The following is a 27194-nucleotide window of genomic DNA, read 5'->3' on the forward strand; positions in this document are numbered from 1 at the left end:
CCCCAGCAGCACTGTACCCATGTTATACAGTAACAGACCTGTCCCCACCACTACCATACCCCAGTGTTATACAGCGACAGACTTGTCCCCACCAGGACTGTACCCCAGCGTTATAGAGAGACAGACCTGTCCCCACCAGCACTGTACCCCAGTGTTATTCAGTAACAGACCTGTCCTCACCAGTAATGTACACCACTGTTATACAGTGACAGACCTGTCCCCACCAGTACTGTACACCACTGTTGTACAGTGACAGACCTGTCCCCACCAGTATTGTACTCCAGTGCTATACAGTGAGAGACCTGTCCCCACAATTACTGTACCCCAGCGTTGTACAGTGACAGACCTGTCCCCACCATTCCTGTACCCCAGTGGTATTCAGTTACAGACCTGTCTCCACAAGTACTGTCCCCCAGTGTTATACAGGACAGACCTGTCTCCACAAGTACTGTCCCCCAGTGTTATACAGGACAGACCTGTCCCCACCAGTACTGTACCCCAGTGTTATACAGTGACAGACCCTGTCCCCACCAGTACTGAACCCCAGTGTTATACAGTGACAGACCCTGTCCCCACCAGTACTGAACCCCAGTGTTATACAGAGACAGACCTGCAATTGAACGTTTACCATTGGAGTGCAGTGAATATGTCACTGGTTAAGCTAACTACAGTAACAGACATTGAGGTCTATCTCAGTGAGACCTGATAACCCGCAAAAACATGCCCTCGGGTCAACTTTCACAGATCAGACTGAGCAGCTGTGGAAATTTCAATTCCGGATGTCTATCAAGGATTTACATTTCCCCCGGATTAGCAATCCAAGGGAAAGTGTGTCACAACACGTTGCTGCCTCGTCTTATTCAGTTTGTCAGATATGCATCAAAATATTTACACCATGCATGTCCCTGAATAAACAAAGAACAGAGATGCAATTGGACAAATACTGACTGTTGACAATGGGTCTGCCCACTTCCATATCATTCCCAATCACTAACACGTGAGGAGCTGCACAGTCAATGTTTCAGACCTGACGGAGGGCGACGCTGTCTGACCTGATGTGCTTCTCCTGACTCTGGCTCCCAGCATCTCACTCCTTACTGTCTCAGAGTGCCCTGGTTACTCTAGTCAAAGCACACTGGGTTAATCTGGTTACTCTAGTCAAAGCACACTGGTTTAATCTGGTTACTCTAGTCAAAGTCTCAGTTTAACTAGTTACTCTTGTCAAAGCACACCAGGTTAAGCTGGTTACTCTAGTCAAAGTGTCCCAGTTCAGTTAGTTACTGTAGTCAAAGCACTCCGGGTTAAGGTGGTTACTCTAGTGCAAGTGTCCCAGTTCAGCTAGTTACTCTGGTCAAAGCACACTGGGTTAAGCTGGTTACTCTAGTCAAAGTGTCTCAGTTCAACTAGTTACTATAGTCAAAGCACACCGGGTTAAGTTGGTTACACTAGCCGAAGCGCGCAGGTTACGCCAGTCAAAGTGGCCTGGTTAACCTGGTGAGAGTAGCCCGAGGCGTCCCTGGTTAAGCTAGTTAAGGCACTCACGGTGCGGATCTGCCGCCGGAGGATGTAGAGGATGAAGCTCCAGACTTTGGCCGCGAACGCCACGAAGGTCTTGAGGCCGAGCAGGCACTGGGTCTTCATCATGGCGGTGCGGCCCCAGCTCCCGGGGCTCGGGCTTGGGCTAGGGCCCGGGCCCGGCCTCTCCAGCTTGACGGGAGTCTCCCCCCGGTTCCCACCCGGGGGAGGGGGAGGGGGGGGGGGGGGGGAGAGCCGGGCACCACAGCAGCCGCGGGCTGAGGGGACAGTCAGAGAGCACAGACCGTGAGGTAATCACCGGGGAGCAGCCCCTTCCCCCACCCCCCCCCGGGCCCTCTCTCTCTCCCCCCTCCCCCCCGCGGCCCGGCTGGAACTTTCGCCTCTGTTTCACAGCAGACAAACTGAAACCGGAACCTTCATGAGAGCCGCCATGACACAACCGGAAATCACCTCCCCCACCCCCCCCCCGCGACACACTCCCCGTGACACACTCCCCGTCAGCCCCCGCGAGTCCGGACCCCGCCCCCCCTCGGTACACTTCCCATCATGCCCCGCGTCCTTCCCCCCATCCCCCGCCACCGGAGAACTCCACCTCCTCCTTCGATCGACACCATCGCACAGGCGCTTAGCTCCACCCCCTCCCACTGAGCTCCACCCCCTCCCACTGAGCTCCACCCCCTCCCACTGAGCTCCACCCACTCCCACTGAGCTCCACCCCCTCCCACTGAGCTCCACCCCTCCACCCGGAGCTCCACCCTCTCCCAGTGAGCCCCACCCCCTCCCACTGAGCCCCACCCCCTCCCACTGAGCCCCACCCCCTCGCACTGAGCTCCACCCCATCACCCTGAGCTCCACCCACTCCCACTGAGCGCCACCCCCTCCCACTGAGCTCCACCCACTCCCACTGAGCTCCACCCCCTCCCACTGAGCTCCACCCCCTCCCACTGAGCCCCACCCCATCATCCTGAGCTCCACCCACTCCCACTGAGCTCCACCCCCTCCCACTGAGCTCCACCCCCTCCCACTGAGCCCCACCCCATCACCCTGAGCTCCACCCACTCCCACTGAGCGCCACCCCCTCCCACTGAGCTCCACCCACCCCCAGTGAGGTCCACCCCCTCCCACAAGCACCACCACGTCACATTGAGCTCCACCCCCTCCCACTGAGCTCCACGCCCTCAAACGCAGCTCCACCCCCTCCCATTGAGCCCCAACCCTCTCCTTGAGCTGCACCCCATCACTCTGAGCTCCACCCCCTCCCACTGAGCCCCACCCCTCTCCCTGAGCTCCACCCCATCACTCTGAGCTCCACCCCCTCCCACTGAGCCCCACCCCTCTCCCTGAGCTCCACCCCATCACTCTGAGCTCCACCCCCTCCCACTGAGCCCCACCCCTCTCCCTGAGCTCCACCCCATCACTCTGAGCTCCACCCCCTCCCACTGAGCCCCACCCCTCTCCCTGAGCTCCACCCCCTCCCACTGAGCTCCACCCCATCATTCTGAGCCCCTCCCCCTCCCACTGAGCACCCCCACGTCACACTAAGCTCCACCCCCTCCCACTGAGCTCCCCCCATCACCCTGAACTCCACCCCCTCCCACTTAGACCCACCCCCTCCCCTGAGCTCCACCCCCTCCCACAGAGCTCCACCCATCACCCTGAGCTCCACCCCCGCCCACTGAGCTCCACCCCGTCCCACTGCGGTACCCAACGTCAAACTGAGCTCCACCCCCTCCCACTGAGCTCCACCCCCTCCCACTGAGCTCCACCCCCTCCCACTGAGCTCCACGCCCTCAAACTCAGCTCCACCCATCCCCAGTGAGGTCCACCCCCACCCACTAGCACCACCACGTCACATTGAGCTCCAGCCCCTCCCACTGAGCTCCAACCCCTCCCACTGAGCTCCACTCCATCACCCTGAACACCACCTCCTCCCACTGAGCTCCACCCCCTCCCACTGAGCTCCACTCCATCACCCTGAACACCACCTCCTCCCACTTAGACCCACCTCCTCCCACTTAGACCCACCCCCTCCCGGTGAGGTACACCTTCACACTGAGCTCCACCCCCTCCCACTGAGCTCCACCCCATCACCCTGAGCCCCACCCCCTCCCACTGAGCTCCACCCCCTCCCACTGAGCTCCACCCCCTCCCACTGAGCTCCTCCCCTCCAACTGAGCCCCACCCCCTCCCACTGAGCTCCACCCCCTCCCACTGAGCTCCACCCCCTCCCACTGAGCTCCACCCCATCACCCTGAGCCCCACCCCCTCCCACTGAGCTCCACCCCCTCCCACTGAGCTCCACCCCATCACCCTGAGCCCCACCCCCTCCCACTGAACCCCACCCCCTCCCACTGAGCTCCACCCCCTCCCAGTGAGCCCCACCCCTTCCCAGTGAGCCCCACCCCCTCCCAGTGAGCTCAGCACCATCTCTCTGATCTCAGCCCCCTGTTGCCCCGAATGGGAACACTCTTAGCCACACCCCCGTCAGAACTCCACCCCGACAGCCCCCACCCTATCAGGTCCCCACCCCCTTCATGGCTCCACCTCCTCATGGCCCCATTCCATGGTTGTCCCTCCCTCATCCACGTTTGCCCCTCACCCTCATGGACCGATTCCCAGATCCTGGATCAGTGGTGCTGGAAGAGCACAGCAGTTCAGCAGCATCCGAGGAGCAGCGAGACCGACGTTTCGGACAAAAGCTTTATTCCTGATGAGGGGTTTTTGCCCGAAACGTCGGTCTCGCTGCTCCTCGGATGCTGCTGAACTGCTGTGCTCTTCCAGCACCACTGATCCAGGATCTGGGTTACAGCATCTGCAGACATTGTTTTTACCCCAGCCCCTGTTTGCCCCGCCCCCTCCTGGCCCCAGCCCCTGTTTGCCCCGCCCCTTCCTGGCCCCAGCCCCTGTTTGCCCCGCCCCCTCCTGGCCCCACTCTCTGTTTGCCCCACTCTCTGCCCCGCCCCCTCCTGGCCCCAGCCCCTGTTTGCCCCGCCCCCTCCTGGCCCCAGCCCCTGTTTGCCCCGCCCCCTCCTGGCCCCAGCCCCTGTTTGTCCCGCCCCCTCCTGGCCCCAGCCCCTGTTTGTCCCGCCCCCTCCTGGCCCCACTCTCTGTTTGCCCCGCCCCCTCCTGGCCCCAGCCCCTGTTTGCCCCACCCCCTCCTGGCCCCAGCCCCTCCTGGCCCCACTCTCTGCCCCGCCCCCTCCTGGCCCCACTCCCTGTTTGCCCCGCCCCTTCCTGGCCCCAGCCCCTGTTTGCCCCGCCCCCTCCTGGCCCCAGCCCCTGTTTGCCCCGCCCCCTCCTGGCCCCACTCTCTGTTTGCCCCACTCTCTGCCCCGCCCCCTCCTGGCCCCAGCCCCTGTTTGCCCCGCCCCCTCCTGGCCCCACTCTCTGTTTGCCCCACTCTCTGCCCCGCCCCCTCCTGGCCCCAGCCCCTGTTTGTCCCGCCCCCTCCTGGCCCCACTCTCTGTTTGCCCCGCCCCCTCCTGGCCCCACTCCCTGTTTGCCCCGCCCCCTCCTGGCCCCACTCCCTGTTTGCCCCGCCCCCTCCTGGCCCCACTCCCTGTTTGCCCCGCCCCCTCCTGGCCCCACTCCCTGTTTGCCCCGCCCCCTCCTGGCCCCACTCCCTGTTTGCCCCGCCCCCTCCTGGCCCCACTCCCTGTTTGCCCCGCCCCCTCCTGGCCCCACTCTCTGTTTGCCCCACTCTCTGCCCCGCCCCCTCCTGGCCCCAGCCCCTGTTTGTCCCGCCCCCTCCTGGCCCCACTCTCTGTTTGCCCCGCCCCCTCCTGGCCCCACTCCCTGTTTGCCCCGCCCCCTCCTGGCCCCACTCCCTGTTTGCCCCGCCCCCTCCTGGCCCCACTCCCTGTTTGCCCCGCCCCCTCCTGGCCCCAGCCCCTGTTTGCCCCGCCCCCTCCTGGCCCCACTCTCTGTTTGCCCCACTCTCTGCCCCGCCCCCTCCTGGCCCCACTCTCTGTTTGCCCCACTCTCTGCCCCGCCCCCTCCTGGCCCCAGCCCCTGTTTGCCCCGCCCCCTCCTGGCCCCACTCCCTGTTTGCCCCGCCCCCTCCTGGCCCCAGCCCCTGTTTGCCCCACCCACTCCTGGCCCCAGCCCCTGTTTGTCCCGCCCCCTCCTGGCCCCAGCCCCTCCTGGCCCCACTCTCTGCCCCGCCCCCTCCTGGCCCCACTCTCTGTTTGCCCCGCCCCCTCCTGGCCCCAGCCTCTGTTTGCCCCGCCCCCTCCTGGCCCCAGCCCCTGTTTGCTCCGCCTCCTCCTGGCCCCAGCCCCTGTTTGCCCCACCCCCCTCTGGCCCCACTCTCTTTTTGCCCCGCCCCCTCCTGGCCCCAGCCCCTGTTTGCCCCACCCCCTTCTGGCCCCATTCTCTTTTTGCCCCGCCTCCTCCTGGCCCCAGCCCCTGTTTGCCCCACCCCCTTCTGGCCCCATTCTCTTTTTGCCCCGCCCCCTCCTGGCCCCAGCCCCTGTTTGCTCCCCCTCCTCCTGGCCCCAGCCCCTGTTTGCCCCACCCCCTTCTGGCCCCACTCTCTTTTTGCCCCGCCTCCTCCTGGCCCCAGCCCCTGTTTGCTCCGCCTCCTCCTGGCCCCAGCCCCTGTTTGCCCCGCCCCCTCCTGGCCCCATTAGAAAATGAACTATTTAAATCCTTGGCAGTGTTGGGAGAAAGCTGGAGAATGGATTCCTGAAGGAGGGCTCATGCCCGAAACGTCGATTCTCCTGTTCCTTGGATGCTGCCTGACCTGCTGCGCTTTAACCAGCAACACATTTTCAGAATGGATTCAAGAACCATACAAATCACAGAAGACTCGATGGGCTGAATGGCCTAATATTGCTCCTATTTCTAAAGGCTCAAGATCATCAAATTAGCCAAGTGATCAAGTTCTGAATGATCGAGGTCAGTAGCACCTTCACCATCTGCTCAGCAATAACCCACTCAGTGATGCCCAGGTTTGGTTCTGCCTGGGCCACTCAGCTCCTGAGCTCATTACATTCTGGGTTTGTAATGGACTAGACCACTCAAAACATTCTTAAGTAGGCAGCTGAGACCATAACTTTGCAATTTGTTTTAGAAAGTGTACAGTGAAAGTTACCCAGACTAAGATAGCTAGGTTGACTACTAGATTTTAAAACAGACAAAAGTTTATTCACAAACTTACACAATGAAACACAAAGGATAGAATAACGAATCCCTCCACTCCAACTAGACTTAGTTATGCTGTTCTGAATGTACACAACAGTCTCCATAACAACTCCATTTACAAACCAGTATAAATGGAACATATGCTTATAGGTTGAAGTTGAAGAGCAGGAAAAGTGTTTCCACACAGCTCCCTGGTGAACTTCTCACCCGTTCAGGACTGAACTAAACTGCTCAGCTAGAGAGCTGACCACTCCCCTTTCATTGTACAGGTCACTTCTAAAACATGACCACCTTGGCCTGAAGTCTCATCTAGGAGAAAGTGAGGACTGCAGATGCTGGAGATCAGAGCTGAAAATGTGTTGCTGGAAAAGCACAGCAGGTCAGGCAGCATCCAAGGAGCAGGAGAATCGACGTTTCGGGCATAAGCCCTTCTTCAGGAATGAGGAGAGTGTGTCCAGCAGGCTAAGATAAAAGGTAGGGAGGAGGGACCTGGGGGAGCCGGCCTATCACCCTCACCTTGACCTCCTTCCAAAACCTATCGCATTTCCAACACCCCTCTCCCAAGTCCCTCCTCCCTACCTTTTATCTTAGCCTGCTGGACACACTTTCCTCGTTCCTGAAGAAGGGCTCATGCCCGAAACGTCGATTCTCCTGCTCCTTGGATGCTGCCTGACCTGCTGCGCTTTTCCAGCAACACATTTTCAGCTCTGAAGTCTTTACTTATAAACAAAAAGCCTCTCAACATCCTTTTCAAGGGGCAGCACGGTGGTTAGCACTGCTGCCTCACAGCGCCAGGATCCCAGGTTCAATTCCCACCTCCGGCAACTGTCTGTGTGGAGTTTGCACATTATCCCTGTGTTTGTGTGGGTTTCCTCTGGGTGCTCCAGTTTCCTCCCACAGTCCAAAGATGTGCAGGTTAGGTGAATTGGCCATGGGAAACGGCCCATAGTGTTAGGTGAAGGGGTACATAGTGTTAGGGGAAGGGGAATGGGTCTGGGTGGTTGCGCTTCGGAGGGTCGGTGTGGACTTGTTGGGCCGAAGGGCCTGTTTCCACACCTTAAGTAATCTAATCTAATCTCTGTACCAAACCAGACTGTTCTGAACCCTGCCTGGTTTATTACCCTCTGAAAAAAATCAAAGACAGAATCTCCTTGAGCCAAGGAACAGCTTTTAGAGAAAAAAAAGGGACTAACTTTGTGACAGGCTCAAATGACAAAAAAGCTGAATTCGAGAGGAGAGGGGGAGTGTGGCATCAAGGAAGCCGAGCAAAACTGGCGTCAATGGGCATCAAGAGGAAAACTCTGCACTAGTTGGAGTCAAATTCACTCATGATTGCACAATGTTCATCACCAACCGCCCCACCTCAAGATACCGAAGCAGTCCATATTCAACTACAATAAGATCTGGTCAATATCCAGGCTTGGGCTGACACTCGGCAAGTATCATTCATGCCACACAAATGCCAGGCAATGACCATCTCCAGCAAGTGACAATCTGCCCACCATAATTTTCCCCACTGTGCCTTGGCCAGCAGCTGCCCCAGGCTCTAGTACGTTCCTCAGCCTGTAGCCCTGGAACTTGGAACGTGCCAGTCTGCAACACTCAGTCGGGGTCAACTCCTTACTCTGGAAGACTGAAGAGCATCTTTCACCGGGTTGATGGTCCTCCGGGCGCAGTCGATGCTGTGCATGTAGGAACTGACGGGCAGTGCCCCTCGCACCACCAGCCAAACAACGCCTTGACACAAGGTTACCAGGAAACACACTCCATTTTGAATGCACCCCTTGCCTGAGGCATGGGGACCCCCAGCTCTCTCTTTCATGTGACCTTATGAGACAAGGGCAATTTTACCATGACCTTTACCCTCCAGCTGTTACAGATGGTGGATGGGATCAATCTGTGCACAAGTCAGAGCCCACTGCTCCCAGCACCAGAGACCCGCATTCAACCCCCACCCTCAGGCAACTCTCTCTGTGGAGATTGCACTTTCTTCCCACAGTCCAAAGACATGGAGGTTAGGGTGGATTGGCCATGGGAAATTATCCCATGGTGTTCAGGGATGTGCAGGTTAGGGTGGATTGGCCATGGGAAATTGTCCCATAGTGCCCAGGGATATGCAAGTTAGGGTGGATTGGCTATGCTAAATTATCCCATAGTGTCCAGGGATGTGTAGGTTTGGGTGGATTGGCCATGCTAAATTGTCCCACAGTGCCCAGGGATGTGCAGGTTAGGGTAGATTGGTCGTGGTAAATTGTCCCATAGTGCCCAGGGATGTGCAGGTTAGGGTGGATTGACCGTGGGAAATTGTCCCATAGTGCCCAGGGATGTGCAGGTTAGGGTGGATTGGCCATGGGAAATTGTCCCATAGTGCCCAGGGATGTGCAGGTTAGGGTGGATTGGTCGTGGTAAATTGCCCCATAGTGCCCAGGGACATGCAGGTTAGGGTGGATTGACCATGGGAAATTGTCCCACAGTGCCCAGGGATGTGCAGGTTAGAGTGGATTGGCCATGGCATATGCAGGGATGGAGGTATGTCTGGGTGGGATGCTCTTCGGAGGGATAGTGCCAACCTGATGGGTCAAATGGCCTGCTTCCACACTGTTGGGACACTAGGATTCTATAACATGAATCAGTGGCATGTCTGATGTTTAAAATTAACACAAACACACCCTGCCTGAGACCTCACTCACTCGTACAAATGTTGAGAGCTCAGGAATCCCAGCAATCACTTGTTCATTAGCTTCTTATAAATATAACTTCTTATAAATCAATTTATTTTCACCAACCCAGCACAAATATTTAGTCCAAACATGGCTTCTTTCTGTGCCTTAAAGCGTGGGCACTCCGTCGTTAACTCTATTAATGATCTAAATCCTATTAAGGAGCGCCCGGGTCAAGGGTGGGACACTGTTTGGGAGAGGATATGGTGGACCTTTAGAAAGGAAGTAAGGCCCCCTGAGAACAAATGATCTCCATTCAAACATGTTTTATTTTTTTTGTTCTTATTGTTTGGAAATAGTTTCCTTTTTATTATACTGTTATGAGTGTATTAGAGAACATTTTCTCTTGTTTGAAGGATGTAAGTGACTCAACTATACACTCTGGATAATTGTGGATTAGATTAGTAGTTAACTGAGTTTCATTGTTTTTCTTTCTTCTTTAGTATCATTCCTTTGAATTTTGATGATTATATATTTAAGATCTATTTTTATATTAATGTTTGTGCTTGAAAGTTCTGTTTATTTTTGTAAATCTGTCAAAATATTAAATTTCTAATAAAAATATCTTTAAAAAAAACTCTATTAATGATGGATTATTTGTAATGAAAATATTAGCCAATACAGAGTATTTACAACTAAATCAATAATACGGAAATAACGGAGAACAAAACGACTATTGTGCCCACCCACTAACATCCCTGCGCAGAGTTACTGAAAATCTCTGTCCGGACAGTGAAAATTAACAAATGATTATTTCTTGATGGTAATGAATATTAAAACATAACGACTCATTAATAACTATTTAAATAACAATATTCATTTACAAGGACATGAGAGACAGAACGCTCCCTTCCTCGGGCTGTATAGTACGAAAACAGGCCCTTTGATCCAACCCGTCCACACCATCTAGATATCCGAAATTAACCTACTCCCATCTGCCAGCACTTGGTCCATATCCCTCTAAAGGTAAAAAATGGTAGATGTCTGTGTTGAGTCGGTCGCCCGAGATAGAAATGGAAAGGTCTAGGAAGGGGAGGGGTTGCTTTAACCAGCAACACATTTGCAGCCATATCCCTCTAAACCCTTCCTATTCATATATCCATCCAGATGTATTTAAATGTTGTGTACAGTTCTGGTCGCCATATTTCAGGAAGGATGTGGAAACATTGGAAAAGGTGCAGAGGAGATTTACCCGGATGTTGCCTGGTCTGGAGGGAAGGGTTTATGAGGAAAGGCTGAGACACTTGGGTCTGTTCTCATTGGAGAGAAGAAGGCTAAGAGGGGATTTGATAGAGACATACAAGATGATCAGAGGGTTAGATAGGGGAGACAGGGAGAGTCTTTTCACTAGGATGATGATGTCAGCGTGTACAAGGGGCATAGCTACAAATTGTGGGGTGATAGATTTAAGACAGATGTCAGAGACAGGTTCTTTACTCAGAGAGTGGGGGGGTGTGGAATTCCCGAACTGCCAATGTAGTTAACTCAGCCACATTAGGGAGATTTAAACAATCCTTAGATAAGCACATGGATGATTTTGGGATAGTGTAGGGGGACGTTCACAGGTCAGAGCAATATCGAGGGCCGAAGGGCCTGTTCTGCGCTGGATTGTTCTATATTCTAAATGCTATGATTGTACCAGCCTCCACCACTTCCTCTGGCAGCTCATTCCCTACACGTACCACCCTGTGTGTGTGGAAAAAGTTACCCCTTAAATCTTTCCCCTCTCACCCTAAACCTATGCCTTCTAGTTCTGGACTCCCCCACTCCCTCCCCCAAATAGACTTGGCCTATTTACCCTCTCCATGCCCCTCCTAATTTTACAAACCTCTATAAGGTCACCCCTCAGCCTCTGATGCTCCAGGGAAAACAGCCCCAGCCTGTTCAGCCTCTCCCTGTAGCTCAAACCCTCCAACCATGGCAACATCCTTTTCTGAACCCTTTCAAGTTTCACAACATCTTTCCTATAGCAGGGAGACCAGAATTGAACACAATATTCCAACAGTGGCCTAACCAATGTCCTGTACAGCCACAACATGACCTCCCAACTCCTGTACTCAGCGCACTGACCAATAAGACCAGTCTCCACCTTCAAGGAACTATGTAACTGCACTCTGAAGGTCTCCTCAGGCAGGGAGTGGGAGGGAGGAGAGGTGGGGAATACAAAACGGAACAGGGAGAAAAACCACAGGTTGTGATCCCCAGCTTGGCCCCTAGTTGTGTGGCCCCCCCCAACCCCTCCATGTTGATCAATCACAGACTATTTGACAACAGGGGGCAGCACAGTCCCATCAGATCCGCCCGCAAACTGCGTAGGGAGCAACAGCGAGTGGGGCTCTGCTCTTTCGTCCTTCAAGCCTGCCCCTCCCACCCTCGGACGGCCAAGCCGAGGAAACGGTGAACGTGGCAAAATCAAACCCACACGCTCAAACGGCAAAGTCCGATCCCGCAAACTTTACTGAGGCAGAGGCCAGCAATCCCCGACAGAACACAGGGCGCGAGGTGCTGATGCTGCTCCCGGTGTTCCTGGCACGCCCCCCCCCCAGTGAGTTACCACACAGCGGTGTGCCCGGTTCAGTGCCCAGCTGGTACAGTCTCACTGGCAGCTGGTGACCTTCAGACTTCAATGGGTATCATGATTAGATTAGATTACTTACAGTGTGGAAACAGGCCCTTCGGCCCAACAAGTCCACACCGACCCGCCGAAGCGCAACCCACCCATACCCCTACATTTACCCCTTACCTAACTCTACGGGCAATTTCCCATGGCCAATTCACCTGACCCGCACATCTTTGGACTGTGGGAGGAAACCGGAGCACCCGGAGGAAACCCACGCAGACACGGGGAGAACGTGCAAACTCCACACAGTCAGTCGCCTGAGGCGGGAATTGAACCCAGGTCTCAGGCGCTGTGAGGCAGCAGTGCTAACCACTGTGCCACCGTGCCGCCCACTCCCTACCACGTGGGACAAGACAATGAAGTGGTCTTGCTCATAGGCAGAGGGCTCCAGATCCAGAGTCCTGCCGATTGGCACAAGGCAAAGCCTTTAGCCACAGGGAGGGGGACAAACGTCACGGGCAACACAATGGCGGCTGTGAGCAGATAACTCCGTGACAGAGTGCACCTTCACCAACAGGGGGCATGGTGCAGCTCATCGGGGAAAGCAGCAAACCAGGTGTGGGACTGTACCCCAGTGAGGGTCAGTGTGTGTGTGGGACTGTACCCCAGTGAGAGCCTGTGTGTGTGTGTGTGTGTGTGTGTGTGTGTGTGTGTGTGTGTGTGTGTGTGTGTGTGACTGTACCCCAGTGAGGGTCAGTGTGTGTGTGTGTGTGTGTGTGTGTGTGTCTGTACCCCAGTGTGTGTGGGACTGTACCCCAGTGTGTGTGTGTGTGTGTGTGTGTGTGTGTGTGTGGGATTGTACCCCAGTGAGGGTCAGTGTGTGTGTGTGTGTGTGTGTGACTGTACCCCAGTGAGGGTCAGTGTGTGTGTGTGTGTGTGTGTGTGTGTGTGTGTGACTGTACCCCAGTGAGGGTCAGTGTGTGTGTGTGTGTGTGTGTGTGTGTGTGTGTGTGTGTGTGTGTGTGGGACTGTACCCCAGTGTGTGAGTGTGTGTGTGTCTGTACCCCAGTGAGAGTCAGTGTGTGTGAGAGAGACTGTACCCCAGTGAGAGTCAGTGTGTGTGAGAGAGACTGTACCCCAGTGAGAGTCAGAGTGTGTGTGTGTGTGTGTGTGTGTGTGTGTGAGAGAGAGTGTACCCCAGTGAGTGTCAGTGTGTGTGTGGGACTGTACCCCAGTGAGTGTCAGTGTGTGTGTGTGTGTGTGTGTGTGTGTGTGTGTGTGTGTGTGTACCCCAGTGAGTGTCAGAGTGTGTGTGTGTGGGACTGTACCCCAGTGAGTGTCAGTGTGTGTGAGAGAGACTGTACCCCAGTGAGAGTCAGAGAGTGTGTGTGTGTGTGTGTGTGTGTGTGTGTGTGTGTGTATGTTGGGGGGGGGGGGGCGGGACTGTTCCCCAGTGAGAGCCAGTATGTGTGTGTGGTACTGTTCCCCAGTGAGAGCCAGTGTGTGTGTGAGAGACTGTACCCCAGTGGGAGTCAGTGGGTGGGTGTGTGTGTGTGTGTGTGTGTGTGTGTGTGTGTGTGTGTGTGTGTGTGTGTGTGTGTGAGAGTGAGAGACTGTATCCCAGCGAGAGTCCTGGGGACACGGCAGTGTGGGTGGGTCTGACACCTCCTGCTCGTGCGGCCCCTCTGCTAGAAATCCAGATCATCGTCAGGATCCTCCTCATCCACATCATCGGATTCATCTGGCTGGTAATAAATCCTCCCATCTCCGGATCCTCCATCTAACAGCGACATCTTTCTGCAGGAAGTGCAAACAACAAGCAACTGAGAGATGGGGAATGGACAGGTGCATCCCCCATCCCCACTCCTCAAACTCCGAGGGAAAACAGCCACTCTGCCCTTCCAGATGGGGCTAGCAGACAGCCTGGCTGCTGCTCTGAGGAACCACATGCCTGAGAGTGGGAATCCTGCCTGGATTTTCCCACCTTTTTAAAAATGAGCCAATCAGACTTATAGGGAGAACCAGTTTCCACCAGCTGGGGAATCCCGGACCAGGGTGGGAGTGGGCTCAAAAACCCGGAGTGGATCCCACTGCACGGTGGGAGGGGTTCAGAGCTCCCCATCACCAAACCTTGACCAATCCAAAATCACTCCATCTTTCTCCTTCACAGGGATACCGGGAAGAGCTGGAGTTCAGCGCCAGGTCAGTTGTGATCCCAGCGAGTGCTGGAGCAGGTTTGAGGAGCTGAATGGCCTTCCTGTGTGACAGGCTGCCAGAGGGACACTGGGTGGCCTCCTGTTCTTGTGTAACAGACTGGAGGAGAGGGGCTGAATGGTCTCCTAATCCCACGTGACAGGATGCCAGAGGGACGCTGAGTGGCCTCTTGTTCCTGTGGGACAGGCTGGAGGAGAGGGGCTGAACGGCCTGCTGCTGAAAGCTGCGTTGTGACTTACTTCTCGGTGCTGAAGTGGTAGGGCAGAGGCACCTGCTCCCGTGCCTCACGTTCCTGCTCTGTCAGCCGCAGGTTAAACGGCAAGTGTGCCGCAGGGTCAGGCCGTACCTGGAGGGGCAGGAAGGTCAAAGGTGAATCTTCAAGAGCAAGAGGGAAAACAAACAGATGAAAGCACGGACTGCATGCCTTTTTCATGTCCTTTATCATGAACCAAGACCGAAATGGGATAAAACTCCCACTTGAAACGGAGCAGACTGTGGAAGGAGGGGCACCTCACTGGGAGTTGTGTTTACACAGCTGCAGTGGGAGGGAGAGTTGCAGACAGTGCGACGGGGAAAATCAGGGTGGAGAATCCGTGCGGGTAGAAATGAGTAACCGCAAAGGGTCTAACAAAAGCCATAGTTGGAGTTATGTACAGGCCTCCAGAAGCTGGGACGCAAGATACAACAGGAGATAGAAAAGGTGTGAAGGAAAGGCAAAGTTACAGTGATCACAGGGGATTTCAACTTACAGGTGGACTGGAAAAGTCAGGTTGGTAGGGGATTGTGAGAAAAGGAATTTGTGAAATGTCTATGAGATGGCTTTTTGGAGCAGCTTGTGGTGGAGCCCACTAGGGAACAGGCCAACACTGGCTTTAATGTTGTGCAATGAGGCAGAGTTAATACGGGACCTTAAGGTGAAGGAACCCTTAGAAAGCAGTGATCATAACATGATCAAACTTACTCTGCAATTTGTGAGAGAGAAGATAGAATCAGAGGTCGTGGTATTACAGCTGAATAAAGACAACTACAGAGGCACGAGGGTAGAACTGATTGGGAGAGGAGCTTAGCAGGAAAGACTGTGGAACAGCAATGGCAGGGGTTTCTGGGAGTAACTCAGGAGACACAACAGAGATTCACCCCAAGGCAAAAGAAGCATGGCCCAGGGAGGATGAGGCAACCTTGGCTGACTAGGGAAGCCAGGGACAGCATAAAAGCAAAAGAGAAAGCATATAATGCAGTGAAGGGCAGTGGGAAACCAAAGGATTTGGAAGTTTACAAAGACTAACAGAAGAAATAAGGAGGGAGGAGATTAAATATGAGGGTAAGCTAGCCAGTAATATAAAGGAAGACTGTAACAATTTCTTTCAATATATAAAGGGCAAAAGAGAGGCCGCTGGAAAATGACACCAGAGAGACAGTAGGAGCGAATAAATAAATGGCTGAGGAACTGAATAATTAGTTTGCGTCAGCCTTCACGGTGGAAGACATGAGTAATATCCTAAAAATTCAAGAGAGTGTAAGGGTAGAGCTGAGTATGGTGGCCATCACCAAGGAGAAGGTGCTAGAAAGACTGAATGGCCTGAAGATGGATAAATCTCCTGGACCAGGTGACTGCACCCCAGAGTTTGAAGGGAGGTAGCTGAAGAGATAGTGAAGGCATTGGTGGGGCTCTTTCAGGAATCGCTACAATCAGGGAGGGTCTCAGAGGACTGGAAATCACTAACATAACCCATTGTTTAAGAAGGGAGTAAAGAAAAAGATGGAAAATTCTCGGTGAATTAGTCTAATCTCGGTCGTGGAGAGGACCCTGGACACCATTGTGAAGGATGAGATTTCTGAATACATGGTAAAACAGGGCAAACTCAGCATGGTTTCATCAAGGGGAGGTCATGCCTGACAAATCTGCTAGAATTCTTTGAGGTGGTAATGAGCAGGTTAGACCAAAGAGAGCCAATGGATGTTATCTATCTGGACTTCAAGAAGGCCTTTGACAAGGTGCTGCACAGGAGGCTACTGAGTAAGATAAAGGCCCCATGGTGTTACAGGCAAGGTGCTAGCATGGATAGAAGCTTGGCCGTCTGACAGAAAGCACAAGTGAGGAGAAGAAGGTTCCTTCTCAGGATGGCAGCTGGTGAGGAGTGATGTTCCGCAAGGCTCAGTGTTGGGACCACTTTTACTTTATGCATTATAATGATCTAGTTGAAGGAACTGAGGACATTCCGGCTAAGTTTGCAGATGGTACAAAGATAGGTAGAGGGACAGGTAGCATTGAGGAGGTGGGGAGGCTGCAGGAGGATTTGCACAGGTTAGGAGAGTGGGTAAAGAAGTGGCAGATGGAGTACAATGTGGGAAAGTGTGAGGTCACGTACTTTGGCAGGAAGAATCGAGGTATGGACTGTTTTCGAAATGGGGAGAAAATTCAGAAATCTGAAGTGCAGAGACTCGGGAGTTCTAGGTAAATGTGCAGGTCGAGTCGGTCGTTAGGAAGGCAAATACAATGTTATTCATCTCGAGAGGACTAAGGGATGTGCACCTGAGGCTGTATAAGGCTCTGGCCAGACCACATTTGGAGTACTGTGAGCAGTTTTGGGGCCCATATCTCAGGATTGATGTACTGACCCCGGAGAGTGTTCACAGGAGCTTCCTGAGTCTGGTCCCAGGAATGAAAAGCTTAACGTATGAGAGAGAGAGCGAGAGCGCGCGAGAGAGAGCGAGAGCGCGCGAGAGAGAGCGAGAGCGCGCGAGAGAGAGCGAGAGCGCGCGAGAGAGAGCGAGAGCGCGCGAGAGCGCGCGAGAGAGAGCGAGAGCGCGCGAGAGAGAGCGAGAGCGCGCGAGAGAGAGCGAGAGCGAGAGCGAGAGCGCGCAAGAGAGAGAGCGAGAGCGCGCGAGAGCGAGCGAGCGCGAGAGAGAGCGAGAGCGCGAGCGCGCTCACCGAGACACTGTCACTCCTAGCCACACCCTGCTTCCCCAGCGGGGGCTCCACTGAGGATATCAGGCGGAATCCTGTCTCGATGGTGAAGTTTTCCTCCTGGAGGATGGAGGTAAACAGAGTTAGACTGGAACCGCAGCCCTGCCTCCCCATTCCTAGTCTGGGATTCCCGAATCCTGGCCCCCGGAGGAGAGGATCACCAATCCTCAATTATCCCTCACACTCCAACCCATTCCCAGGAAAGAATTACCTTTCTCAACGTCTCCCACAAATCCGTCCGCTCCAATCACGCTGGAGCCAGAAGCAGGAGGTCACTGAGCAGGTCTGACTCAGAGATTCCACACTCCCCATCCACCCAGCCGCTCCCCATCCCCCCAGCCGCTCCCCATCCCATTTCCCAGCAAGGACCCCATTAGCTCATTCAACCACCTCCCTGAATGGCCAGAGGTCAGCCCCCTGCTGCCTCGTTCAGGGTCAGGAATTCCTGGGCCCAGCCAGAATTGCCCATCTCCCCAGAAGGAATTCCAGAAGAAAGCATCCACCGGCCCCCTGCAACAGATCAACAAACACTCACAACTCTAGGAGAGAGGGACAGAGAGAGAGGGAGACAGAGAGGGAGACAGAGAGGGAGACAGAGAGGGAGACAGAGAGGGAGACAGAGAGGGAGACAGAGAGGGAGACAGAGAGGGTCACAGAGAGAGAGAGAGAGAGAGACATTTGGAAGACAGACCTGCCGCACGACCTTTCCGGATTTCCGTTTCTGCACGATGCTGGCCACGTTGGAGGGGAGGGAGCTCCCTGGCAGCCGGCTGCCCTCTGGGGAAGGAGTCACAGTGATGACGGTAGCGCCCAGTTGCACCCCCAGGGCCTGGAGTACCTCTGGTGGGTGGAGGTCAGTGTGCAGTAATGCCAGCAGCCTCCTGACTGTCAGCCCTGGCAGACCGAGACACAGAAGAGATTCACCATCATTCAACCCGTCCTGTTCCTCCAGCAATGTGCCCCTCGCTCTGCCAACTGACCTGGGCATTGCCCTCTCACCCTAAGGGTCATCAACAGCTGCCAACGTGTGGCACACTGACCTCAAAGGCCCCAACTCTCCCCATCATCATTCATGGCTCATTAGGGGTGGGGGGGGGGGGGGGGGGCTACAGCTGGGAGGTCACGACCTGTGACCTGTGCTGGGGGGTCACGACCTGTGATAACTGAGGTCATTACATTGTGACCTCTATGGGCAACAGGTACCTGATTGAGGACCCCAGGGTCACAGACCCACTCCCAACGCCTTCACTGGGGTCACCGTTCCCCACACCACCACCCACTGCCCCCCCCTCGCCACAGTCACCAATCCCCACCATCCCAACCGACCCCACACCCTCCATGGAGTCACCGACACCTCTCCCCCTCCCCCAGGTGACCGTCCCACCCCAGGGTCACTGACACACACACACACACACACACACACACACACACACACACACACACACACACACACACACACACACACCCCCAGGGTCACCACCTCCCTCCTCCAACATCACCCACAACCCAACACCCCCCCCCCCCCCAAACACTCCCCCCTCTGCCAGGGTCACTCTTCCCCCCCCCCCCCTGCCAGGGTCACTCTCTTCCCTCCCCCCCCCCTGCCAGGGTCACTCTCTCCACCCCCTCCCCCCAGGGTCACACACCCCCACCCTCCCCCCCCAGCCCCTCCCCGAGGTGACTGACCTGCTGTGGCCGCTCGTTGCTGGAATCCCTGGAGCTCCCGAGCGAGGTGGCTGCTGGGCCTGTGCTGTAACAGGGAGCTGAGCGAGTCCAGCACCACAGTGAGGGGCTGCTGGGAGGGGCCTGGCCCGACCCCCCTGACACGGCCAACCAGCTCCTGCCCACTCAGGGTCCTGATGGGGAGCGCCCCCATCTGCTCCCAGTCCAGGGGGTCACTGAACCCATCGTGAAACTGCAGCCTGACAGAGAGGAACGTCCATTAAAGCCAGGGCCAGGGACCCTCACCCAACCCCCTAGCACAGGCCAATCTGCCCATCGAGTCCGTTCTACCATCCGACAGCCGACCTGATCATCCTTAAATCCCGGTCCTTTGCCCCAATCCCCTTTCTGACTTCACATCTCCCTCTCTCAGCTTTCAATATACTTTATAACCCAAAGGTTTAAGGTGAGGGGGGAGGGGAAAAGATTGGAAAGGGAGCCAAGGGGGCAGCTTTTTCTCACAGAGAGTGGTGCGTGTGTGGAATGTACTGCCAGAGGCAGTGGTGCATGTGGGGACAGTTACAATAGAGAGAGAGATTTGGGCAGGCACATGGGGAGGAGAGGTTTGGAGGGACATGGACCAGGAGTAGGCAGGTGGGACCAGTTGAGTTTGTGGGCTGGTCGGGGCCAAGGGCCCGTTTCTGTGCTGGATGGCTCTGTGTCAGTCCACCCTCGGTCCAGGGAATAATTCCCCCAGCTGCTGCTTCCTGACGTTTCAAATCCTTTCAGCTGAACTCCCTTCCTCACCCCATCCAAGTCTCAGAACCCCAACTCAATTCCACCAGCTCCAAACATCGGAACAGCGGTCGGCCATTCGGCCCCTCCAGCCGTTCAACAGCATCACGGCCGATCTGTTGCCTGACTGCAACCACCTCCTTTTGCCCCACATCCCGTCGTTTAACAGAAACGTCAGATTTAACAACATATCCAGCATCCGCTGGAAGCACATTCCAAACTTCTCCCACGCTTTGTGCTTCAAAGTGTTTCCTAACATCTATCCCGAACGGGCTGGCCAGAATTTTTAGACTCTCCTCGATTCTCGAATCCCCAGCCAGTGGAAGTCGTTATGACTTATCTCCCCAATCTTTTTCTGTTATTATCTTGGTCACATCATCCCTGAAGCTTCGAAATTCTAGAGAAAACAATTTGGAACTGATTATATTAGCAGCGGAGCTGAAACTCGACTGTTTTCACTGCAGCAGTGCACACTATGTACCCTCTTCCTACACCAGCACAGCAAGTCGGTTTGGATCCTTTCCCTGTCCCCCTGCCAGGTATAGCTTACCTTGTCCTGACTCCATCGTCTAGTCCAACGCTGAACTCCACGATCGAGAGCTCAAAGGTAAACACGTGGACGCATTCACCCCTGCGTTCAAAGGAAGGTTTCAATCACATGTCATACTGAGCAGATAATATCAGAGAGGCCATTCGGCCGATTAGCCTGCACTATTTCCTGTGAAAAGTCAATCAATTTCCTCTCACTCCCCCCTCTGCTCTTTCCCCGTTATCCTGCAGAGCTCTCCCTCCCCTCTCCTCAGGCAGCACCTTCCAAACCCACGGCCACTTCCATCCAGAAGGACAAGGGGCAGCAGGTACATGGGAACCCCAACCCCTGCACGTTCCCCTCCGAGCCCCTCCCCATCCCGACTTGGAAATATATCGCCATTCCCTCAGTGTGGCTGGGTCAGAATCCTGGGATTCCCTCCCTCAGGGACATTGTGGGTCTACCCTCCAGCACATGGACTGCAGCGGGTCAAGAAGGCAGCTCACCCCCACCTTCTCAAGGGGGGGGGGGGCAACTAGGGACGGGGCAGGAAATGCTGGGCCCAGCCAGTGACGCCCACATCCCGGGAACAAACAAAATATTTTGCAAGTTCCCCTTTTGAAAGTTCCAGCCGAACCTGCTTCCATCACCCCTTTCGGATAGCCCATTCCCGATCACCACAAAAGATTCTCAACATCTCTAGATCTTTTGAAAACGATTTGAAATCTCAGTCTCTCTCACTGGTTTACCAACTTCTCCAGCACTGGGAAACTTATCTTCTCTATCAAAAGTTCCACTACTCAGCGACCCCCCCCCCCCCCCCGCAATCCTGGACAGACATACTCACCGCAAAACTGCGCTGGTGACAAAACTCTTCAGCAAACTCCTACCCTCGCACTCAAAGCTGTCTGCGGCAGGAGGAAAAAGCGGTTACAAACGATGTGAATAAAAACCTGGATTGATTGGAGTGGGTGCCCCCTGGCAATCTCCACACCAGCATGTGTCACTGGCCCTGGGAGGGCAGGAGGACGACAGACCCAACATCCAACTCATTGTGGGCTCTCGGAAGGACCTATTTAAATATCCTCCTCCCCCTCTGCAATTCTTTCCTGATTTCCTTTTGAATCCTTTCAAAAGGATTTCCTTTCCTGATTTCTCCCGCTCCTTCAGAACAACTCTGCATTAAAACATTTCTGTCTCGCTCTCAGGACTTTTTTTTTTGTAGATATTTTTATTGAAATTTAACATTTTTGCACATTTACAAAAATAAACAAAACTCTCAAATACAAACATTGATGTACAATTAAATCATATATACAATAGTCATAATTTAACAAAGAAAAGAGAAAGAAAGAAAACAAAAAAAGAAAAAAAAGAAAGAAAAAAAAACTCAACTTTCTACTAATCTAACCTATAACTAACCAGAGTGTATACCTAAGTCTCTTACATGCTCGGAATGTATAAACATCAAATATAATAAAACCCGTATTCGCGCAGGATTCCTCTCCCAAGGGGCCCCGGAGCAGCCCGGTCTGAAATCTTCACTAAATAAAAGCCTTTGTTAGGATAGCCGAAATATCTGCATTTATATAATTCAAAAAGGGCTGCCATATTTTATAAAATAATTCAGTCTTTCGGTGCACCATATTTGTGAGGAAGTCAAGGGGGATATATTCCATAATTAATCTGTGCCAATTTGAAAGTCCAGGGGGGCCCTCAGCCACCCAGTTCACCAAAATATTTTTCCTTGCACAGAAAGAGAGAATAGAAAATAGTCTCTTCCCGTGCATATCCAGAGATGAGAGGTTCGAAAAGCCCAAAAGCAGAGATACAGGGTCCACCCTAATTTCCGTTCCTAAAATTTCTGTCAGGGTACTTGCCACTTTAGTCCAGTATCTGCGGATTTTCTGACAAGTCCACAGACAATGTACAAGAGTGCCCACCTCTATTTTGCATTTGGGACACATTGGAGATGCTCCTGCCTTAAATTTTGCCAGTCGAGCCGGAGCTATATGGGCCCTATGAAGTATCTTTAGTTGGATAGCCTGAGTTCTGTTACAGATAGCAATTCTTCTAGCATTTTCCCAAATGTCATTCCACATATCCTCAGAGATTTCTAGCCCCAAGTCCTGCTCCCATGTTTTAAACAGGTCATCCATGTCTCCTGAGACTCCATCATGTAGCAAATGGTATATAGTACTAACGGAGGATGCCCCCGCTGGTCGTAAGACATTACGTTCTCTGTCTGATTTATAAAGACTATCTATTAATGTAGTCTTCCTCTGTATATAATCTCGAACTTGGAAGTATCGAAAGAGATCCCCATTAGGTATTCCGAATTTCAGACGCAGCTGCTCAAAAGACATCAGGATCCCATCTTTAAATAGGTCCCCTAAGCATGAGATGCCCCTGGATCTCCAGAGTTTAAAGGTGGCATCTGTAATCCCCGGTTGGAATCCCCATGCGCCTACTATTGGTGCATGGGGGGATGTTTTATGTGAGTTACCCTCATTTTGCCGCATTATATTCCAGGCCTTAATTGTGTTTAATATTATGGGATTTTTACAGTGGTCTGTAATGATTTTCCTCTTATCTGAAAATAAAAGGTTAATAAGTGGGTATTTTACTTGGGAGGCTTCGATATCCAGCCAAATTGATTGTGGATCAGATGAAACCCAATCAGCTATGTAACTTAGTAGGGAGCTTAACTGATATTTCCTAAAGTCTGGGAAGTCCAGTCCTCCCCTTGCCTGTGGAAACTGTAGCTTCTTCAGCTTAATAAGGGGCCGTCTATGGTTCCAAATAAAGGAGCCCAACCAGCCATATAATTTACATAGGGCTAGCCTTGGCAGCATCAGCGGGAGCATTCTCATAGGATATAAGAGACGGGGCAGAACATTCATTTTAATTAATGCTATTCTCCCTAGCCAGGAAATCGGAAGGTCTCTCTATCGCTGGAGGTCCTGCCTTATCCTTTCCATTAATTGTACAAAATTAGCCCTATACAGCTGATCAAATACTGGCGTGATAAAAATACCTAAATATAAGAAGCCCTCCAGGGACCAACGGAAGGGAAAAGGGGATCCGTCCATTAAGTGGGGTATCATAGCCAGACCACCCATTGGCATGGCTTCCGATTTTGAAAAATTAATTTTATAGCCTGAGAATGCACTAAATGTATTAATAACTTGAATTAGACAAGGCACTGACATTAAAGGATTACTGAGGAATAAAAGAACATCATCTGCATAGAGGGTAATTTTGTGTTTACCTGTACCAATCCTCGGGGCCGTTATATTAGGATCAGTCCGGATGGCTTCTGCTAATGGTTCGATTATCAGTGTAAACAACAATGGTGAGAGAGGACATCCTTGACGGCAGCCCCTACCCACACTGAAGCCATCCGATCTTAACCCATTAGTAATAACAGCTGCTTTGGGGTCATTATACAATGTTGAAACCCATTTGGTAAACACCTGTCCAACGCCAAACCTTTCCAATGTGTAAAATAAATATGACCATTCAACCCTATCAAATGCCTTTTCCGCATCCAATGAAATTACTACTCCTGGTATCTTTCCCTGATGACAGGCTTGGATCATATTCAAGACCCTTCTGATATTATTGGATGATCTGCGGCCCTTAATAAATCCCGTCTGGTCCTCCTTTATAATATATGGCAGTACCCTTTCTAGTCTTAGTGCTAACATTTTTGAGAGAATTTTAAAGTCTACATTTAGTAAGGATATTGGTCTGTAAGATGCACAATCTTCTGGGTCTTTTCCTTCTTTGAGGATAAGAGAAATATTTGCTTCTTTCAGCGTGGGCGGGAGACAGACCTGACTATGCGCAAAATTATACATATCCATAAGTGGGTCAACCAATATTCCTGTAAATTCTTTATAGAATTCAGCTTGAAAACCATCCGGGCCCGGTGCTTTTCCGCTCTGAAGTTGCCTAATTGCCTCAAGTATTTCTTGGACTGTTAAAGGGGTATTTAGGGCCGACACCTGTTCCAGAGTCAGGCCCGGGAAGGTCAAATTTTTTAAAAATGACTGCATCCTCCTAATCCTATCTTCACAATCCTGCGATCTATATAGTTCAGAATAAAATTCTTTAAAGGTCGCATTGATCTTTTTATGATCATGAGTCAAGGTACCTGTACTTTCCTTGATGGTCGGAATAGTTTGAGGGGCTTTCTTTTTCTTTGCAAGAAATGCTAAGTATCTACCCGTTTGTCGCCATATTCATATAATCTTTGTTTCGCAAATAATATTTCCCTTTTAGCCGTTTGAGTAAGCGCGGTGTTTAAAACTGTCCTAAGAGCTGTAATCCTCTGCAATTTTGTGATAGAAGGTCTATCAGCGTATGCTGTTTCGGCTGCTTTTAGGCGAGCAGACGCTGTTGCTCTCCCTTCATTTTCCTCTGGGTCGCTGAATAGGAGATGATCAAACCTTGTGCATAAGCTTTGATGGTCTCCCACATCATTGACGGATTGCTAGCCGTACCAGTATTAATTTCTAAAAAAGTTTTAAGTTCTAGGGAGAAGTACTTTAAAAATTTGCTATCTTTTATCAGGAAGGGGTCCATACGCCAATGCCGAGCAGATGTCCCATTGTTCTTTACCTTAGTTTCCATGTATACAGCGGCATGGTCAGAGATTGCTATAGTACCTATTTTACAGGTTGCTATAGAGTTTAGAAAAATCGATGGGGCAAAAAACATATCAATTCTTGTGTGACATTTATGTGGATTAGAGTAGAAAGAAAAATCTCTACCCTGTGGATGGAGACATCTCCATACATCTACCAATCCTAATTCTTTATTCAGGTCCGCCAGTTGTCTAGATCTGGGAGATACTCCAGCGGCACTCTTGGGAATCCTGTCTATTTCCAGATCCATAATACCTCAGGATTTTTTTTACTCATTCCCTTCGGTTCATGTTCCTCACACTCTTCACCTTCCCCCGGCACCCAACACACCCACCCCACTCCCCCCTTTTTGGAGGTGATGGAAATGTCGGCGGATGATTTGGTTTATGTGAAGGTTTGTAGGGTGGAAGGTGAGCACCAGGGGCGTTCTGTCCTTGTTACGGTTGGAGGGGTGGGGTCTGAGGGCAGAGGTGCGGGATGTGGACGAGATGTGTTGGAGGGCATCTTTAACCACATGGGAAGGGAAATTGCGGTGTCTAAAGAAGGGAGCCATCTGGTGTGTTCTGTGGTGGAACTGGTCCTCCTGGGAGCAGATACGGCAGAGACGTTTCCGCCACCTCCAAAAAGACCCCACCACCAGGGATATATTTCCCTCCCCACCCCTTTCCGCCTTCCGCAAAGGCCGTTCCCTCTGTGACTACCTGGTCAGGACCACGCCCCCCTACAACCCATCCTCCCATCCTGGCACTTTCCCCTGCCACCGCAGGAACTGTAAAACCTGTGCCCACACCTCCTCCCTCACCTCTATCCAAGGCCCCAAAGGAGCCTTCCACATCCATCAAGGTTCTACCTGCACATCCACCAGGGTGGATTGACCATGATAGATTATCCATAGTTTCCAGAGATGTGCAGGCTAGGTGGGATAGCCATACGAAATGTTGTGTCATAGGGATTGGGTGGGATGCTCTTTGGAGGGTCAGTGTGGACCTCCTCCCTCACCTCCATCCAAGGCCCTAAAGGAGCCTTCCACATCCATCAAAGTTTTACCTACACATCCACCAATATCATTTATTGTATCCGTTGCTCCCGATGCGGTCTCCTCTACATTGGGGAGACTGGACACCTCCTAGCAGAGCGCTTTAGGGAACATCACCGGGACACCCACACCAATCAACCACACCGCCCCGTGGCCCAACATTTCAATGCCCCCTCCCACTCTGCCGAGGACATGGAGGTCCTGGGCCTCCTTCACCGCCGCTCCCTCACCACCAGACGCCTGGAGGAAGAACGTCTCATCTTCCGCCTCGGAACACTTCAACCCCAGGGCATCAATGTGGACTTCAACAGCTTCCTCATTTCCCCTTCCCCCACCTCACCCCAGTTCCAAACTTCCAGCTCTGCACTGTCCCCATGACTTGTCTGACCTGCCTAGCTCCTTTCCCACCTATCCACTCCACCCTCTCCTCCCTGACCTATCACCTTCATCTCCTCCCCCACTCACCCATTGTACTCTATGCTACTCTCTCCCCACCCCCACCCTCCTCTCTCCCCTCACCCTCACCCCCCTACCCTCACCCTCACCCTCACCCTCCCCCCACCCCCACCCTCACCCCCCCTACCCCCACCCTCACCCCCCTACCCCTACCCTCACCCCCCTACCCCCACCCTCACCCCCTACCCCTACCCCCACCCTCACCCCCCTACCCCTACCCTCACCCCCCTACCCCTACCCTCACCCTCACCCCCCTACCCTCACCCCCCTACCCCCACCCTCACCCTCACCCCCCTACCCCTACCCTCACCCCCCTACCCCCACCCTCACCCTCACCCCCCTACCCCTACCCTCACCCCCCTACCCCTACCCCTACCCTCACCCTCACCCTCACCCCCCTACCCCTACCCCCACCCTCACCCCCCCCTACCCTCACCCTACCCTCTCCTCTCCTCTCTCCTCTCTCCTCTCTCCTCTCTCCTCTCTCCTCTCTCTCCCCGCTTCCGGCTCTCTGCCTTTATCCGCCGCGCTCTCTCCAGGCCCCAGGCCCCAGGCCCCAGGCCCCGGGGGGCACGGTACCTGCGATCAGGAGCAGGCCGGGCGGCTCGGAGCCCCGGCTCAGACCCTCCAACATCCCGAGGCCTAGCGGCGCCTGGGGGCCGCCATGACCTGTCGCGGGATAAAGACGTCACCGGCGCTGGCGGCTTGAGCTGTGGGTCGCGGTTCGATGACGTCAACGGGCGTCCGCAGCGCCGCCTCTTCATCAGGTGACAGTGGGAGGGGCTCCATCCTTACACAGGATCTACAGTGTGATGTCATGGATTGTCTGTCAAACCTTTCAGCTGTTAGAATACAGTGATAGTTTCACTTCTTTCCTGTGTAAACTATCACTGTATTCTAACAAATGAAAGGCTTAACAAT

The 27194-nt window shown here is 53.4% G+C and overlaps 2 protein-coding genes across 2 annotated transcripts in view; both read right to left on the minus strand.

The window, feature by feature from the left end:
• LOC132835195 (CTD nuclear envelope phosphatase 1B-like) overlaps window positions 1-1744 on the minus strand; it is a 41810-nt gene extending 40066 nt beyond the window's left edge. Inside the window, exon 1 of the mRNA XM_060854560.1 lies at window positions 1543-1744. Coding sequence (XP_060710543.1) covers window positions 1543-1644 — 102 coding nt within the window. The 5' untranslated portion in view covers window positions 1645-1744. The remainder of the gene's footprint in view (window positions 1-1542) is intronic.
• An 8156-nt stretch (window positions 1745-9900) lies between these two features.
• elp5 (elongator acetyltransferase complex subunit 5) lies at window positions 9901-26963 on the minus strand. Its single transcript, XM_060854709.1, has 8 exons — window positions 26853-26963; window positions 20977-21037; window positions 20151-20231; window positions 18830-19065; window positions 17835-18037; window positions 17108-17203; window positions 14415-14521; window positions 9901-13758 (listed from the first exon to the last, which is right to left on the minus strand). The coding sequence occupies exons 1-8, from the start codon at window positions 26905-26907 to the stop codon at window positions 13650-13652; spliced, it is 948 nt and encodes a 315-aa protein (XP_060710692.1). The 5' UTR covers window positions 26908-26963; the 3' UTR covers window positions 9901-13649.
• Between the last annotated feature and the right edge of the window lie 231 nt (window positions 26964-27194).

Source organism: Hemiscyllium ocellatum, chromosome 44 (assembly GCF_020745735.1).
Source record: "Hemiscyllium ocellatum isolate sHemOce1 chromosome 44, sHemOce1.pat.X.cur, whole genome shotgun sequence".
Taxonomy (NCBI): domain Eukaryota; kingdom Metazoa; phylum Chordata; class Chondrichthyes; order Orectolobiformes; family Hemiscylliidae; genus Hemiscyllium; species Hemiscyllium ocellatum.

Coding starts and splice junctions, on each gene's coding strand:
- elp5 (XM_060854709.1), bottom strand. CDS start 26,907: ATGTTGGAGGGTCTGAGCCGGGGCTCCGAGCCGCCCGGCCTGCTCCTG. Junction 17,204..17,834: donor CCGGAAAGGTCGTGCGGCAG/GTCTGTCTTCCA, acceptor TCCATCCTCCAG/GAGGAAAACTTCACCATCGA. Junction 14,522..17,107: donor CTAGGAGTGACAGTGTCTCG/GTGAGCGCGCTC, acceptor CTGCCCCTCCAG/GTACGGCCTGACCCTGCGGC.